At 35.1% G+C, this 18,400-nt stretch overlaps 2 protein-coding genes across 8 annotated transcripts in view; both read right to left on the reverse strand.

The window, feature by feature from the left end:
- The window catches only part of LOC139992943 (furin-like protease 1), a 355,294-nt gene that overhangs the window by 24,267 nt on the left and 312,627 nt on the right, over window positions 1-18,400 (reverse strand). For 6 of the 7 annotated variants that reach the window (XR_011801251.1, XM_072014261.1, XM_072014257.1 and 3 more), the window contains exons 3-8: window positions 9,299-9,520; window positions 8,799-8,927; window positions 6,778-6,943; window positions 6,409-6,581; window positions 360-777; window positions 166-283 (exon numbers count right to left, since the gene is read on the reverse strand). Coding sequence is in view for 6 of the 7 variants with exons in the window: in XM_072014261.1 (XP_071870362.1) it covers window positions 166-283; window positions 360-777; window positions 6,409-6,581; window positions 6,778-6,943; window positions 8,799-8,927; window positions 9,299-9,520 (1,226 nt within the window). In the remaining variant the exon portion in view is untranslated. Of the gene's footprint in view, window positions 1-165; window positions 284-359; window positions 778-6,408; window positions 6,582-6,777; window positions 6,944-7,241; window positions 7,413-8,798; window positions 8,928-9,298; window positions 9,521-18,400 lie in introns of those variants that run through there. The other variant, XM_072014262.1, reaches the window with a different exon arrangement.
- Window positions 11,232-12,865, reverse strand: LOC139993038 (uncharacterized). The gene has a single exon (XM_072014424.1). It carries the CDS (start codon window positions 12,858-12,860, stop codon window positions 11,232-11,234), a length of 1,629 nt encoding a protein of 542 aa, XP_071870525.1. The 5' UTR covers window positions 12,861-12,865.

Genomic DNA, 18,400 nt, shown 5'->3' on the forward strand with positions numbered 1-18,400 from the left:
GATATTTTCCGGTGACTTAACTTTCAGTAAATCGTCTTTTTATTGAAGAAAGAAAGTATAATCTCGAAAGGAAATTACGTTTCTACCTTTCGTTGGATTTTTAAAATCTTTCTAAGAAAACCCATTCGAACGTTTCAAATAGTCGTACTGCATAAAATAGCTAACCTGCCCATATGTGGTGCTGAAACCTCGCATTTGTGTTGTTCCGGTACCGTTCGCCATCTTCTGGCCAAGCGAACCATGGCAGCGGCATCCATCAGCCCATAGCCAAAACTATGACTCACTAAACAAAGAGTGGACAAATTTTTAAATTAGATTACAATGCGTATTTTATACTTATATTTTTTTTTAATACTTACCGTTTCTTCCAACACCGTTGGTTACCCAATCCATAGCTTTGAGATTAGCAGGTTTCGCTGTTCTGACGACAATGTGTTGCATATCCCTCCAAGTTAGCTCTTTGTTCGCCTCGAGAGCGAGAGCGCAGATACCAGCAGCCAAGGGAGCCGATGCAGACGTGCCCGTATGACTGCTCGTGCATAAATGATGCAGGTCAGTGGTCACTACTTGTTTCTCTCCCGATGAACCGGAACTGTAGGTGGTAGCGAGAGTGGAGGAACAGGCTTCACTGTACCAAGGCACCTGACCATTCTCTGTAGCGCTGCTGATGGACAACGTCCAGATGCTGTTCGTATAACCATCGCAGTTGCAGTTGTCGTGATCCCTGCCGCCGTTTCCTGACGCCCAGACGAAAATTGACCCTTTACCGTTGCGACCCTGACGATCAAAGCATCGAATTTAGCGAGGCGTCACCAGCCGTCTGGTCAAAGAGCCTTTCATACGCTGTGAAAGGTTCGATTGATCGCTTCATCTTAAGCAAACGCTTTTAGTCTTCGACTTTCCTCGATAACGAACTTACACGTAATCGTTTTTATTAATCGAATCGCTTTTTTTATATCTAATCGTTCTGGATAAATGGATAATTGAAGATGAGTTCTTTGAGTGAAACACACGAAGGAGAAATTTATTTATAGATTTTTTTTTAACTGTTTATTTTAATGTAAAATGTATTCACGTGTATCATATACCTATACAGATTTCAAAGCAAAACGTATAACGTATAATTTTATTGTAAATCGATAACGTATGTCCTTGCTAACGAGGAAATATTAATACGAGGACAAATTCCAATGCTCCTTTTAGTTAGATATCAAGTTTGCACCACTTCCGATATCACTACAGTTATGACCATCAAAGGGCCATCCTTGAAATTATTGGAGTAGTTATGGCGGTGTGTTAAACGCAACTTCGAGATACTATATGCTCTCATTATTAATACACACAGTACATACATACCTGACGACCTCCTTTAACGTAGTTACAGTCAGTATACTAGTACGAAATGCACCTTGATTTCATGATATTTTTCCTTTAGAGATAATTTTTTATTGTCGTCAGAAAATGTATCTTTTGTATGAAATCACTTTTTTTTTAGATCGTTTTTAACTAAAAACATTGTATCGCGTCTCTAATGTATTAAATTTGAGGGAATGAGTTAGAAATTCATTCCACTGTCGTCTCGACAATTGCGTCGAAATATCCCTCGAAAATTTTAAGCTATTTCAAATATATGACATATTTCGCAAACTACCGTTAGCAGTAACTGTCTTTATGAATATTTAACGGTTAGCTTCCTATCGAGCAAAAGTGCTTTAAATTCAGAAGTAACAGTAATTATACTGGAAAGATAAATTCATATTTGGCTACGACACTACCGGGTAATATCGTTGCATTAACACGAAAATGGAAGGTAAAAAGATATATACATTCAACTATTATCGAATGCCGCAGTTCTTTCAATAGAAATTTCTTATAAAATTATTCGTGAAATAAAGCACATAAAACATGCGAGTGAAAAATGAAACATCGATACTACAAAAATAAAAAAAGAAATGAGGAAAGATAAAAATAGGACTCATATAATGTGTTTCTCTCTCACACACACATACTTTTTTTTGCAAACGAAACTTTTTGTATTAACTTGAGTACTTTGTTATAGAGATATTTCAAATAACTATAACTATGCTTGAAATACATTTTTATCGTTAAAAAGAAAAAGAATGACAAAAGGAAAAATTTTCCTCAATACGGTCGACCCGTGATGTACCGTTCTTCGAGTGTTTGCTTGCTTTCATTCTAGACAGAATTTATTTCTGCATATTTAATAACAAGCAGCTTCTGTGGAATATAAACGTTTATCCTATAAGCCCGTTGACTCCTTAAGGATTTACCAAATGAACGACAAAATGAAAACAGTTTGCTTAGGAATATTCAATGTATGTTCAACAGTCATTTTTAAAACAAGCATTTACACAGTGATTCATAATACGAACATAATATTCACAGAGAGAAAAAATTTATAATAGTATTCTTTCTCTCACAGAATTTTTGTTATACTATTATCTCTATGGTCAACGCTAGAAAATGGAGGAAATGTATGGTTTTAAGGGCTTTATATGTTTAAAGAAAATTTGTAACGTTTCTTGAGTAAAAAGCTTTTTAAAATCCTTAATGTTTCACTTTCGTAGTAAATGCACTGTAAATACTATATATGTACGTACTGATATTGTCAAATGCTTTTCTTGCTAACAATTATTATAATTTAATATATTATAATATAATTTATAATACAATATAATATAATTTAATATAGTACAAAAGACAGCTATCTTTCCTAAATATTTGTACAATTAAAAAGTTTAGAAGAAAAATTATTTGTCTTCGAATAAAGTGAAACCAAAATTCATTGAATTCAAATTGGAAAATTAAAAAACAGTGGTCAATTCTAAACACGGTAACCTTTATTATCGGTATTATGCACAGAATGGTTAATTAATCGTTCTCTTACAAGGTGCCATGACCATAACGAGTTAAGACGTTACTTTCGCAGTTTTGAAAATTTTGCCTCGAAGAATTCTATTTTCTGACTTTTCGGTACCGTTTTAACGAATTCCTCTTTCGGGCAAAAGCGACTTTCAATATTTGCATATGACTTACGGCTACTTCGCAGTGAGCAAGGATAAAATGGTAATGCGTGCAGGTACGGAAGCCGACAAGTCGCTTAAAAGCACTCAATTAGAAACTTTCCGTGGGCTGATCTCATTGACCGAGTCTGTTAAGGTAGGTCTAGGGAAAGAACTTCCTCGTTGTGATATAATTGTATCATGGTTTTTCCCGGCAACGCAAATGATTTCGAAAGAATCATTTTTCGATTAAGTTCGTAACTATCGGTACCGTTAATCTTCCTTTAGCAATGGTTTTTACCGACTAGTTTCATCTTCTTTATATTGTATTATTATATACACACGACAAAAATTATGTCTTTTATCTCGTATATAATCTAACACTATAATTTTGTAAATAAATTTGTGTTCACGTTCTAGAACAGAGGTTAGTAACGTAGGTTTCGTGGGCACCTAAGTGCACTTAGGCACTATCATGGGCAATCACCAATCGGCGATTCGATTCGGCCCAACTCAATGGTCGGCGACCGATCTTTGAGATGGTCCGCGACCGATTGCACTTTGATGTGCCGTGGGAGATAGCCCAGAAACGCGAGGCGATAGCGATTAGCGGTTTAGAAAATCTAAAATAGTCTGTAATGAACTCTTGACAAGAAAGATACAAATAAAAAAAAGAAAAATAAGAAGCCTGACAACAGTAGCCTTTTTTTCTATTTCTTCTTTATAGTGATAAAGTGATAATCAGTTTGTGTTATTTCTAATAATTTTACTATATTTTACAATTTCATAATACTTTAAAACTTATATAAATAAAAAGAAAAAGGCATATCATTTTAATATCGGGTGAGAAGAACAGTTTGGTTTTATATTTTTTTAGGGGAAGTATGCATGTTTATTGTTGTAGTTCCTAAAAAATGTAACATAATGAGACACTTCAACACTATTCATAAAAGCTGTAATAAAAATTTTCCAATAAATTCTATAATTACAAAAAAAAATTTATGTTGGGAAAATGAACTTAGCTAAACAATGAAACATTTTTACGAAACCGGCTTCACGGTCGAAGAAAGCAACCTTTTCTATCTCTTTTAAAACTCTTTATTTATCGGTAAAGAAAAAGAAATCAGTTTTAGAAGGTAATTTAATAAAACAAGCCATGTTTTTGGTTCCTGAGTCAATTCTTGATGAGTAGAAAACTAAAAATGAAATAATAACAGCAATAAATAAAATCGAATTATCAGCGGGAACAGTAATACGATGAATCGAAATTACTGCAACTGATATTGAGACAAAGTTGAAAGAGGATTTAGAAGAATACATTTACTCTTTTATATTTACTTTTTTTGCAATTAAAAGAATCTACTGATATATCGGATACTTCTCAATTAACTGTGAAGGCGACAATTATTGTTTTCGATAATTTTACTACGAAAGAAGAATTTCTTAAGATTCTTCTTTTGGTGAGGCCAACAAGGGAAGATGATATTTTAGCAGTTTTCAAAAATACGCGGAGGAAAATAATTTACCATTATAGAAGTTGACTGGGATTACAATCGACGGAGTTCCGGCAATGGGAGAAACAAAACAAGGATTTATCGCGTTATGTAAACAAGACCGTTCATTTTTCAGATTTATGTCATATCATTGCATAATACACCAAGAAATGTTATGTGCAAAGATAATACCTCTTCAACGTGTCATATAGACAATATTATAAATTATAAATTCGATAAGAACTGCATCAATGTAACACCGATTATTTAAATTACTTTTACAAGAAGAGAATGCTGAATTTAATGATTTTACTCGCATGGAAGTGCGATGGCTTTATAGAGGAAAAATACTTTGAAGATTTCTAAATTTATTAACTCAAGCTAAGAAATCTTTAATGTCGAAGAAATATCTAATGTAATGAGAAATAAATCTTGCCCACAGTTAGAAAATAAAATATCGTTTTTTTGATCTTGGATTTCGTATTGATTTTATAGAAAAATTTAACGAATTAAATTTAATATTTCAAGACAGAAATCATCACATCGCTCGAATGATAAGTGCAATAAATTCATTCAAAGAAAAATTGATACTTTGAAAATGGTATCTTTTAAAAAAGAATTTAATTCATTTTCCAAATTTGAAAAATATTGCCGAAAACTTTATTAACAGTAATGTTTTTTTTTGCTCAGTTTGCACTTCATGGAAGAATTTGGTATTAGATTTCAAAAGTTTTCTGAATTGGATTCATTTATGATAGTTTTCAAAAATTCTTTCACCTCTACAGACGAGGATGTATCTACTAAAATAGCAGCTTATTTCCAAATTAGTAACTCGGAAGATTTGGAAGTAGAAATTACAAATATAAGAAATGATATAATATTAAGATCACATCAGAATGATAAAACATTTTGGAATTTAATTAATAAAAATACTTATCCGTTGTAAGTTAATTGAAGATTTGGATTGCTAAGTATCACATTTATGTTTTTTTTTTCTTTAGTACACAAGTTTGAAAGTAGACTTTTGTATCTTGTAGTAATAAATTTATTTACAAATTTATGCAAGATAAATAGCATCAAGTACATTTTAATGTTACAACTTTCCCTTTGTCAAAATTAAGTAAAATGCTCTTTGTCATAAGTTAATCATTCGAGACTAACCGAGGGTTATCCTCTGGGATACTCTGTATAGTAAAAAGATTGTAGATTACTGTTCTAGATCGAAAGTACTTTTAATTAGTCACCAAATCATACTAGTTGGATATTGTCATACCTCCCGTCCCGCGTATCATGTCGAGTCGTTCTCCTGAATCGTCTGTCTTAATTATAGATGAATATATATCTATTCTAACGATCTATGTGTTAGTTCGATGCAAATCGGCTGACATGCTGAAATTCCTTGTTCAAGGAACAAGATAAAACATCCTCGTGTCTCCTCTAGCAAACGTAATCGAACAGAGTCTGCTTTCGAGCGACTACTAAGTATGTAGCATCGAGATAACAACGAAGTACTATCTGTCTTCCAGTTGTCGCTCTACGGAAACACGCAAGAAATGTTTCTAAGAGATAGATTCCGGGAAATTTCTATCCGAAAGACGGGCACAGGACTTTTGGTCTATTCCAAACAATGTAACGAATGTATTTCATGGGGTTTTAATGAAACGCGAGAATAAAGGATCCAATTTTACGCGCAACAAGACTTATTTATTATAACGTGGTACAGAGAATGACGCGGAAGAATTGGAGCAGAAATTGGAGTAAAAGACAACAAGGAATAATTTCGTGTCGTATGAGTTATTTATCATTTTGTAAACTTTTCGTTACCGATTCCAAGCATGGCACTAGTAGTTGAAGATCTGAAGATTTTTGTAAAGTGTAAAAAATTTACCAACCTTTGTGATTCCTTCGATGAAAGCTCTAGTAGCAAGTTCACCAGGACCATCGACGGTTTTTCCATCGTCATCCGGTCCCCAGGAGGCACTATAAATGTCGATGTGTTGGGGATTTAGACTCAGAGACCTCGCTTCGACAGCGTCTGTCACGTCTCCGTCTAACATTCTCACCCCTACGTAAATAAAAAATTAAATCCTTTTAATTAAATTACTCATCCGGAATTGGATTGGTTTATTTCTTAATATCTCGTTATTTAATATGTCAAGTTTTAGCAGAAATACACGTATTTTTTTCATTTCTCCCAAAATACTGCACCGGTTTTTCAAATAACCGAAAATAGCTGAGGTCCGTTCTTTGAATACACTTACCCCCGACGCCAGCTCCGAATGCAACTCCCACCGCGCACATGGAATTGTTAGCAGTTGCAGCCACTTCACCGGCGCATCTGGTGCCATGTCGATTACTGTCTAGAACATCATATCTTGGCATGGGATCCTCATCATGATTATTAACGTCGTAGCTCGCTTGTGGATCCTAGAAAGATCGTTCATTCGATTATTCCTGTGTGAATCATGTATTCTTTTTCTACCGTACAGGTTGTAACGATTTAAATACAAAAGAAATATATTTTCTTCGGAAAATTTATAAAATCCTTGGTTTAATATCTTGCGATATTTTTAACATTTTCGAGATCATGAACCTCAACGCTTATTTTATAGTTAAATCGTTGAGCATTGTCATTCGCTAAGCTCTCGTTGAGATTAGATGCTTTTTCTTCTTGCCAATCGATAAGATGTTTAATTAATATCAAGTGAACTACTTCTGTAATTACCGAATACAACTTGGCTGCACTTTTACGAAGTTCCCAGTGAATATCGACTTCCTACAGGGCCCGATGTAATTGCTTTTTCCTTTAGGCAGTTAGAGGATTGTTTTAAAGTTCCGAGTTTAGTATTACGGTTTTTCGTTTCCTTTCGTATATAATATTTTTCTTTACAATCGGTTAAATAATTCTCGTGACGGAGTTACAAAGCCACGAAGATTCGATATTTTACATTTATACGAATAAATAAATTTACGTTCATCTTGGATATTCTCTATCGAAATAAATTGTGCGGTTTCCAAAAAATCGAGTGCTAACCATACACATATACATACACCCATTGAATGTAAGGAAAGTAGAAAGCAGAAGTTAAAAATCAATGACAAAAATTTGCAGGAGGTAAGATCGGAAGAGCTGTGCAAACTGAAGGCACGTAGGAAAAATCAGAAAAAGAGAGAACAGAGAATATGGTGGAAATAAACCGAAGGAATTTAACTGATTAATTTGGATCGCTTGTTTTGATATGTAGGTATAAGAGCTGTTTAATTTAGCTACATAACCCAACAATTTCTAAAATATTGCGAAAGAATTTTAAACGTCGTTTCAATAAAATTGTAAAAAACGTGATATTTTAAATGATTGAAAATTTCAATTTCATTGACGAAACGTATCTCGTTCGGGTCGATATCGATTACCGCCAACTATGTCTGATTATAGGAGATCTGTATCCACTGGGAAATTGTGGAGCTCGATACACGTTTGTCCGTGGTTGCCTTATTAACCCCGGCCATTCACTAGTAAACATACGCGTTTCTCTCGTGCGGTTCAAGTCTAGTGTTTGACTCTATGGTTGGCTCCCAGCACTCCGCTGGTAACTTCGACAATTTCGGTAGCGTGGCACAAACTTGCTTCCTGCAGTCCACTAACGAGAAATAGAGAAGCAGGGGAGTTTTATATGTGTAAATAGTTAAAGAGCAGACTGCGTTTAGAGAATTTTGTGTGAATCGTTGTAGCGTAGCAGGAAGATCGTTGTATACGTTGTAATCGCGAATGCACGAATCTTATTACATTTATAGCGCACTGTCGTTCCCACGAATATCATTCGTTGTGTCTAACACGTTTCTTTACGATAATTTCTCGAGCTGCAACGTTATTCGTTGCAGTTATGTGAAAATAGACGTTTAGTATGTGGAATAGATGAGAGTTTCTAAATACAGGTATAGTTTTTGGCACCGTTCCGAAATCCGTCTGCCCTCCATTTTGTAGGGTTCGGTTCGTCCTGTCTGTTCTGTTTGCTTCGTGGAACCTGTCCATCTTTTGTGTAAATTGGAACGTACTCTGATAAATTGCTGAAAAACTGATTTTCTCCGTTACGAGCGAAAAGATTGAATATTTTCCGTTGTACCATGGTGAAATTAAATGTGACTGTAGTTGTTAAGAATTTTATTTCTAGAATTGCTTTAGAGATTATAAATTTTTATCGTGTCAAAGAATTGAGTTCTTTTCTCGAATTATCTTCTTTATCAAGCGTTTTATTGGATTAGGACAATAAGTAATGGAACTTACGTAGTTCTTATAGAGATCAGGATGATTTTTCTCCAATCCATCATCAAGGATCGTGACCACGATTCCGCGTCCTGTAATTCCTTCAGCCCAGGCTTCCTGCACGTTCATATCTAACCCCTTTCCCCTATTCTATAACCAATCATCGATAATCGTATTTTAATACGTTTGTCTTCAATTTTTCGACGTAAACAAGTTAAAAAATTTCTATTTTATGCATAATGTACGAATATTTGCATGTTACGAGATTTATGAACGAAAGTATAATTTTCTTTAACTATACATTGAATTTTTTTTAATTTACATACCTAACAAAATAAATTTATTACGTTGGTCAACAAAAATTTGGCACGAAATTGAAATTCGACCGAAAAAAAGATCGTAAAAAGAGACAAGGTAATAAAGTATTTTTATCTCATAGTATTGGCCTTTGTTTAATTTTCCGTGCACATTCGATCAATTCAGCGAGAGGAAAGAAATGAGATTTATCTGATTCAACTAACCAAGTACCACATTTGAGGCCACATCTCGTCATTGAGAACGGTTTTCAGGTTGGACGGACCGCGTTTGATTATCAGATCCCGTTTCGTTCGCGATTTCACTCGCTGCTGCTCCGCTCGGCGCACTCTGCGGTCTTCTATTAGCCTCCCTTGTACTCCGAAATGTGGTTCCGCCGACCTCTTCACCACTGACGTGTGCACCATATGGTACCAGTCGTCTACTATCTGCAACAAAGAACAATTTCACCTGAATATCTTCGTATAATAATCACGCAGCCTTTTCTACTCACAACTCTTCTCGCTTAATACACCAAACGATAACGAACGAATTTTAATACGAGATACCGTTTCCGAGTCCCGACTAGTTGCTTTATATGGAATATAATTTGTTTTATGTTTCACCCGTTTCGCGCAGTCAATGTATTTCAACGAAAATATATGAGAATACGTCTTTAGTCACTGAGATAATATTTATCGAGGTTTGTACTCTAACTTGTTCGACAACTAAAATGAAAGAGATATAAGTAAAAATCACTGAACATTTAGGATGACCGAACATTTGAAACTTTTCGATATGGACCAGAATATTTACTATTATTGTAATTTAACGGAGAATAGTTTACTTAGATTTGATCGGTGATGTTTCATTTCGTACTACATACGTGTACATCGCTTGGTTGTCGAAACGAGAAGTAGTGAACTAGTTACGACTCTATGCTCTGTGGTTGGTTACGGCACAATCATGGCACAATACATAATAATTCGGCGATAACAATAATAGATGTAGCGATTAGTTAAATTTCACGTCTGCAGCTATTTTTCGAAATTTACATATCTCGTTTATATTGTACATATCGTAAATATATTGTAAATATTTATTAATAGGAAACATCACTTAGTACATTAAATATAAAGAATATAGGATGAATAAAGTAGGTGAAAAAAGAACACAGTAAATAAGATAAAGAAAATAATAATTGATAGAGATAATTGAAAACAGTTATTACAAACAAATAATTATAAATTATAATTATGAATAATTACAAATAACTAATAAAACCAAAGTTATAAATAACAATGGGTGGCGATAGTTTGATTCGAGTCTGTTATAGATTCATGGAAAATATCAATTATGTTATCAATTAATTATTATTTTGTTCGATATGTTAGAATATAAATTTTATTATTGAACGAAACAACGAAGCCTTAATTGCAGTTTCGAGATAGTAGAGATCAATGTTCAGAAGTTAGAACTCTCGTTAAAATAAATTTTCTATTTAGCGCAAAAAGCTTTTCTTATATGCACAGCCGTTTAAAAATTTTGCTGTTTTCCTGATAATCGTTAGAAAAAGGAACGAAAAATGGGTGCGTCGTATATTTTCTACGGTTTTCATTAAGGACGAAGTATTCATCATATTTTTGTATCAGGGGAAAAATTTAAGCTGCTCGTGGAGCAAGATTATTTGATGCACAAGTTCGCTGCCCGGTATGGCGATATGCAACGGTAAAGATATATGGTGTAGGGCAATGATAAATGTGAAAAGTTGGCAACAGCTGCTGCAGGCGAGCTTCTTACTCCTTCTTTTCCGGTGACAACTTGCACTGCATTTTTTCAAGCTGAACATTCTTTGTTTGAAGAATGTAGCTTACATTCCACGATGGAACTATTATTTCGCTTGCTTTTATCGAGTTAAAAATAGACACGTTTGTATTGTTACTACCAGGTATTTATTTCATTCCTATTTTTTTATAACCCAATTTGTAATAACACGACTGTTGAAATAACATTGACATGTCATTGCAGCTATATTAAAATCGATACGGAGAATTTCTATAAGTTAAACCAAAGATTAAAAATATGCTTATTAATTACATTAATGAATATGTTTACAGAAAACTAACACACGAGAAAACTGATAATTTAGAAATAATGAGATCACGGACATTTTGTCCTCTTTGTTATTTTCCCTTTTCCTTTCTTTATACATTTCTTAATCTTGGCAATATCGTCGAGACGACAACACTTGAAATTACACGGATGTTCTAGTAACTTGGAAATTTCACGATGCACCGGGCTTAACCTTGGCCTCTTTATCTCCTCTATAAATGAACGATCGTTGCGTTGCACTTCGATCACTGTAGGTGGACATGGATCCAAGCCATTTTTCGACTTAAAAATCTTCAACCGAACTTGATATTTCTGTTTTTTCCATTCGCCACTTCCCTTGAAACACTTTCGCTTCTTTCGAATGGGCAAATATGTCTCTTCCAATCTTTTTAAAGATCTCGCTTTAACTTCGTGTGGCTTGCGATTCATGTAAGTAGTCTGCATCTCTTTTGGATTGGGACGCTTACTCAAGCCATACTTCAAACTCGATACATCACCTTTGGAATCGCTGACGTTTTCTACTTGACACGGGTTCTCTGATTTCTCACAAGAGCCACTTTTATATGCAACGAAAGATGTTTGACTTTTCGTATATTTTCTGGTGGAAAAGCACTTTTTGTCACCATCATCGTATCTCGTTTTCCGAGACAAGTAACTATCCTGCGTGGATGAATGAGCGTTACTGGACCCACGTTTCGTTCGATATTCCACGCACGAAGGCGAATCCGTTGACGAATGTTGTAATCCCTCAGCTTGCAGATCTCGAGATACTTCAGTTTTTGGCATCTTTTTACTCGATTGTTGATGGGGAATAAATACTATGGGGGAGGGACAAATAGGAGGGCTATGTTTCTTCTTGTATTGGCCTATCCTCATCTTCTCAGACCAATGAATAGATTTTGGTGGTGCTGGATCAGGCAGAATATCTTCGTGCAAATTCGATGAATTACTGCATTCGTCCTTCGAGCATCTGGAATTCTTTTGCTTTAAATTCTCTGCTTTCTTGGGTAAAACCGATTTAATTGTGTCGGAACTATGTTTCTGTACGCAAGCCATAATTCTATCCATCTTCGATAAAATTTTTGATTCTTTTTTATCCGCCTTCTGAGCTGGTGATTTTCTATCATCCTGATCATACGCATGGAAGACCTTACTGCTTCTCGTTTGATCAATTTGTCGTTGCTCGTAGTGCTCGAAATCTTTTGAGCTTCTCTGGCAATCGGTCTCTGTCAATTTTTTATGTTCGCCGAAACATTTTGTCCGCAACTTTTCGCTTTCTGCCGACTTCTTACAATCTTCGAAACCTTCCACAGATGCCTTCCCACATTTTCTCACTTTCTTACGATCGTCGGAATGTTTTGTCGGTTCTTTTCGGCAATCTTTGTATCTTTCAGGTTTATTAAAATAGGATGGACTTGTCTGTTGTATTGAGTAAGAATACTCAGAGTGTACATTTTGTGCGTCATTTTGAAGATGATTTTCCGAACCTTGCTGGAAACATGTTTGGGAACGTTCTTGTATCCGAAATTTCTGATCATTTTTGGAAACCATTTTTGGTTTTGTCAAAGGAGAACGTTGCTCTTGACAGTCCGATTTCGAGGGCTGTTTATTTCTATCGGATCCTCTTTTGACAAGTTTGAAGGATAGGTTTCTTTTCGTATAATTAATCGCAGGCATGTTGCTAAATCGTTTCAGATAAGTAGGAATCGTTTGATTTAGAATGCCAGTGGACAGGTGTGTTCTTATTGGAACAATTTGTCGTTTAATCCGAATGAGATCTTGAGGATCAATGATGATATCGATAGACTTGTTCAGAGTCGAGTATTTTTCGAAAGCAAGTTTCAACGAGTTATTCAATATCTTTATAACAGAGAATTTTCTGTTCGAAAAGAAATCGTTTACTTCCTGCAACTTGTTCCTAGGCAAATGTACTCCAACTTTCTCTTTCGAGGTATTTTCCGAATATTTTACTACGTCGGATGATATCCATTTTGACTGGATGTTTCTTATTCTTCTTACTGACAATTTTATTCTCGAAGAAATCTGTCGGTCATAATAGGTATTGGTAAATCAAAAGTTAAAAGTACAGTAAATAAAAAATAAAATAATTGTACGAACTATTCGTTTCCAAATGATTATAAATGAAAGTGAAAGTTTTCTTTACTTAAAAATAATAACACGAAAGAAAACAAAAATAAAGATACATTTTTATCTGAAGGAGGAGAAATGGTAGTATAGAATTTCTTTCCTTCTCAATAACATCCCTGTCTGTATTTTTTACTTTCATCTTTATCTTTTGATCTCAATATTCTACATAAATTGAACGAGTGCTTAGAGTAAAAATATATCTATAAAGGGAAAAGATCTTTGAACGTAATATTTCTCTGGGTAAATATTCGTTAATGATTCATCTTTTGCATAAAATGGAATATTTCAAGTAAAATAAATTGTTCCGTTTAAAATGTTGCGCAAGAACAACGTCTTTGATCTCCTTTTTTTCTACCGGTATACTTGTCGAACAAATCTGTGTTTAATTGCAAAGCATTTTCGAGCATCTCGATGGATTTGAGAGGAGATCCTGGCAAGTCGAGACGTTTCTCGCGTTCTTTGATGCGGAGAACATCTTTACCTTTCGGGATAAAAGTCTCAACATTTCCTACGATGAATCGTTGATGTATCTTACATCAAGACCTTACATCTTTCCTTTTTCTTTGTTTTATCTTGTTACGGTTGGTTCTCTTTCTAATTACTACCTTAATTTATCTACTCGCCCCTTATCATTATTACAATTCCTCGTTCGAGCCGGGGAGGATATCAGCATAGATTTTGTTGCTTTTGAGGTTAATTGCTCGTGCAATTCTCTCGAGTAACTTGTCGGACTTCACTCAGTGGTAAATGCGATGTCTTTCGTTTTTTAGCGTTACATAATGTTCAAATTTAATTACCGCAACATAATGGTCTCATGAAGGAACAAATGATTTTTGATAATTTTACTACTAAAATTTGGACACTATCATGGTGGATACGAATAGTCGAGTGGTACTTATTCGTTTATATCTTCAGATCGAAGAAAATGTTATATACACATAGTAATACGTTATCTTTGAATATTTTGTTTATTTATAGAGTTCAGTTATTTCTAGAAAGTAATTTATAATAGAATTAATTTATTACCTATATCAAACCATCACGCAGCGTATCGTGAAATTTGTGTTCCTATTTAAAACAATTTTTCGAATGAAATAAATTTAATCGATAATAAATAATTTAAAGTTTGGCCGTTTTATTCATTGGAAATTAAATAAAATTTAATTATCGAAGTCTTGACGCCGAATGCACCGAAATTCCGTGGATATACACCTGTTTTGGACGGTTAAATTCTGCTAGAACTTCCGCCGCTAGGACGTTTTGGAATCCAATGCTAGATTGCTTTAGTTCCGGGATGCAAGTTCATCTTCGATATGTGGCTCGACATACGCAGACACTGATCGATCTGATTCATTGCCAGTTTGGCTTACGTGGCTGCACAACTCTCTCTCCGTAAAGGCATTCCCCGATAAATTTCGTTTTGCAAGTTAACAGCGATAACTAGACGGCTAAGCTTGTTTTATCATGTATCTGTGGACAATTTCAATGTGCGAGATTGTACAGAATGCACTTAGTATGTAAAATATATGAAATATACAAAGTAGGGTATTCCTTGATCGAGCGAGGATCGGAAAATTTGTCTTCGTGCTTTAAAAGAAAAAGGAAGAAAAAATATTATCAAAAAATGGAAAGATATAATTAACCTTTTTAATAATTTTAGGGTACAAGATATAGATACCATGGTTAAAAAAAAAAACAAAATTATTAGGATGGGAAAGAATAATTAAGCGTTGAAACAATAGTTAACTTTATATGGAAAATTTCGAAATATAATAGCACAGATTCGTTGTATTATAATTTTTAGAGCAGCACCGAGTTGTGTCGTGACGTCATATCGACAGAATGAATTGATTACGACATTGATGGCACTGTACCAAATCAGCTTCGTTAGCGACAGTCTCGTGTTAGTGCATACAATATGGAGAGTCATGGTGACTGCTGAACTCGGAATTAACTATGCGAACCTTCGGCTACGTGCTTTCAGATTTTTTTTATCGAACCTCCGAAAAAATATTGTTTAACGCGGACATAAATCTATAATCAGATACTGTCGATAAGTTGAAAGTAGTAATGTAAATAATTTATAGCGTTATTTAAATGTCTAGTATTCTTTTCACAAATATTTCTATATTGTCTGACGGCCATTAATAATAGCCATTTTCTTATAGACTTGCACAATTTGTTAATGGCTAATTAGATTTATCCGATTTTCCGAAAATGTCCCGATACTTACGAACGCGGATGTATGTACAACATTCGATCTTGATGGCAGCAGAGCTAATTGATTAGGAATAGCTTTCTAGCCCATACCATCAGCACGATGACACTGATTAGTGGGTTCCATGTTCTATTTCCGGAAATACACGAACCATCAAGATTACTCTAACTTCTTCGTTGATTCACGATCAATAGTCGGTTGTATGCTGCAAATTTAGAACAATGCCTTCGTCTAGTATTATTTAAGTTCTGTAGTTCCTTCTATTTTTTCGTGAAAACAAAATCAATTATGAAACGACTCAGTAATTTATCAATCTGACCTTTCAATTTTCCCTACACCATTCTCCAATTTCTCTGATCTCTCCGAATATTCTCATTATTTATAGGAGATGGCCTAATTAACTAATCGAATTACTCCAAATTGGAATGTTTATCGTGGTACATCGTGGGACGTTTATCAAAAAAACTAGTCTCCGAACGCGTATGCAGCGACTCCACATCGGAGATCGACGCGGACATTGATTTTCCACGTAAATGCACCTAAATGGGTAGAGATAGTTCGAGCGAATTTTAGTGCCGGATCATTTTCAGCCCCCCCCCCCCCAATATCCATTCTAGCTTATGCGTTACCACATCCACGAGCCAATCGATCGTGATTTCGACGGGACTGCATCAAATATGATTTGCTAGGAAGAGGACTCTCTGCATGGCTTATGCGATTTACGGAACCGTGTGAAAGCATTGATTGCCGGATTTCGCCAGCGAATCGCCAGCGGATGGGTAGCGTGTGGCTGGCAGAAATTGCAGAAGGTCACGAAGGGATAATGCAGCGATGGGGCTGAGAACTCTGGTAGTAATTGTATAAAGTGGGATTCGGAGATGCAACAGTCGAAAATTGAATCTTTGATGTGCGAAAGGAAACTGAGTAGAAGAAATTAGCGACTAAAAGAAATCGGCGATGCCTCCGAAAAAAGGATAAAAGCGTCAGCAAGTTCTCCTTTTCTTTTCATGGCTTTAAAAGGGCCAATAGCAACCAATGGTGGTTCTAGACGGTTTTTCAACGGGCTCGAATCTTCTAGAGAATGGAAATTGGCGGAGAAATTGTGGTTGGTGCTGAAATATTCACGAGTGTATCGAGGGTAACAGGGTTTCTCTTACAACGGCTATAGGATTAAAGTAAATTAAAGTAGAGAAGTGGTAGGTTTTTAAGTATCGATCGTAATCGAATATTTACTTAGTGAAACGATAGTATATATTTTATGCGTAATAGACGATTCTACGTAATCGTTGATATATGACTCGCATGATACTGAACTACGCGTTAAATCACGAAGTTGTTTTGTTTTCTGATCTTCTGTTCGACTTAGAGTATCGTCCTTTTTAGACTCTGTACCAAGAATTTTCTATAATTTACTTTTGGCATCCTTTTTATTTCGTAACTTATACATGCTTTTACAAGACCTAATGAAACACAGTGGCGAAGATGCTGACGCAATACACGTATATCAAGCCGCGATGTCAGTTCGGAAAGCAATGCGTTTTCAGAACCGACCGTGTTGCCGAAGAAAACATCCAGCCGGAGCCGAAACTGATGCAAGATTACGTCTACCGTCCGTACACTCATCGCCAAGTGCAACTGTCTAAACAGTATGCGGTCCACGAAGTAAGAGCCGATCAGAGTAATCAAACGAAACTACTTTAACGATAGTGCTCTCATATTTTAGGTTAGATCCTAACGGAACGTCAGTTGTAGCTAGTAGTATAGGGTAACTCGTTTGGAATCAATGCATCTGAAATCGATCATCGTTCCTTTATACATTTTTTTTTAATATGCTAACACAGTGTATCTCGTGCTTCGTTTCAGGTACAAACGATGAGAAAGATAGAGATAAATACGGGAGTACATCATACGGAAGGTGGCTGGCCAAAGGAAGTCAATGCTCGAGATGCCGAAGTCGTTCAAAGGTTTCGTCGCCGCGTGGAGAAGGATGATAATTGGGCGATAAACATGAGATGTTTGCTTTCTGTAAGTTTCAAGAGAATTACATTAAATATTTGCATATATAGGATTTATTTATTCAGAAATATTAGAAATTAGGGTTTCCAATGATTTCTATATGATAAGGTTGTTGATAGATGGATCTATTTACAATGAATTAAACAGGAAACGATGGTTATTTAACGTAAACTAAATACAGTGATGTGTTATAATTAAGACATCTAAATAAAAATATGGATAATTCACATAAAATAATGTCATTTTGTGGGTATTTAGACAATGGAGGACTATGTACTTCAAAACAATGCCGTCGATATCTATCAGAATTTCTTCGACGATTTGATTGTAACACCTATGATCAAGGACCACAATATCAGGTACATTTCATAATAAATGTTACGAAATATTTTGACTCGATATATTTACGTACCTATTAAAAATCATATTAACATATTCGAAATTAAAGGTGCGACATATGTCTCCCGTGAACGGCTTTGAACGCATTAAATTCTAAAAACGAGTTAAGTAAATCAACAAAGCAATCGTTGATTTAACGCGTAATTCCATCAAATTCATTAACGATACAATACGATTATCCGTCCAAAACTCCAACACAAATTCGCAAGCAAAAAGTGCAGCGGGCGATCGCTATCGATTTGGCAATGAAAATCCGCAGGCTCGTAAAATTAACGATCGAACTGTGCTTTGTCGTGATAACATCGGTGTGGTGATATATGCTCGCTGTGCCCCAAAAATCCGTGATATTATTTCGTTCGTTTTTTCCTTCTTTTTATTAAATATTTGAAATCTCGATGTAATACGCATATATCATACGCGCATAACGTATCGTAAG

The sequence above is a fragment of the Bombus fervidus genome, chromosome 12 (genome assembly GCF_041682495.2).
Source record: "Bombus fervidus isolate BK054 chromosome 12, iyBomFerv1, whole genome shotgun sequence".
In the NCBI taxonomy this organism is placed as follows: domain Eukaryota; kingdom Metazoa; phylum Arthropoda; class Insecta; order Hymenoptera; family Apidae; genus Bombus; species Bombus fervidus.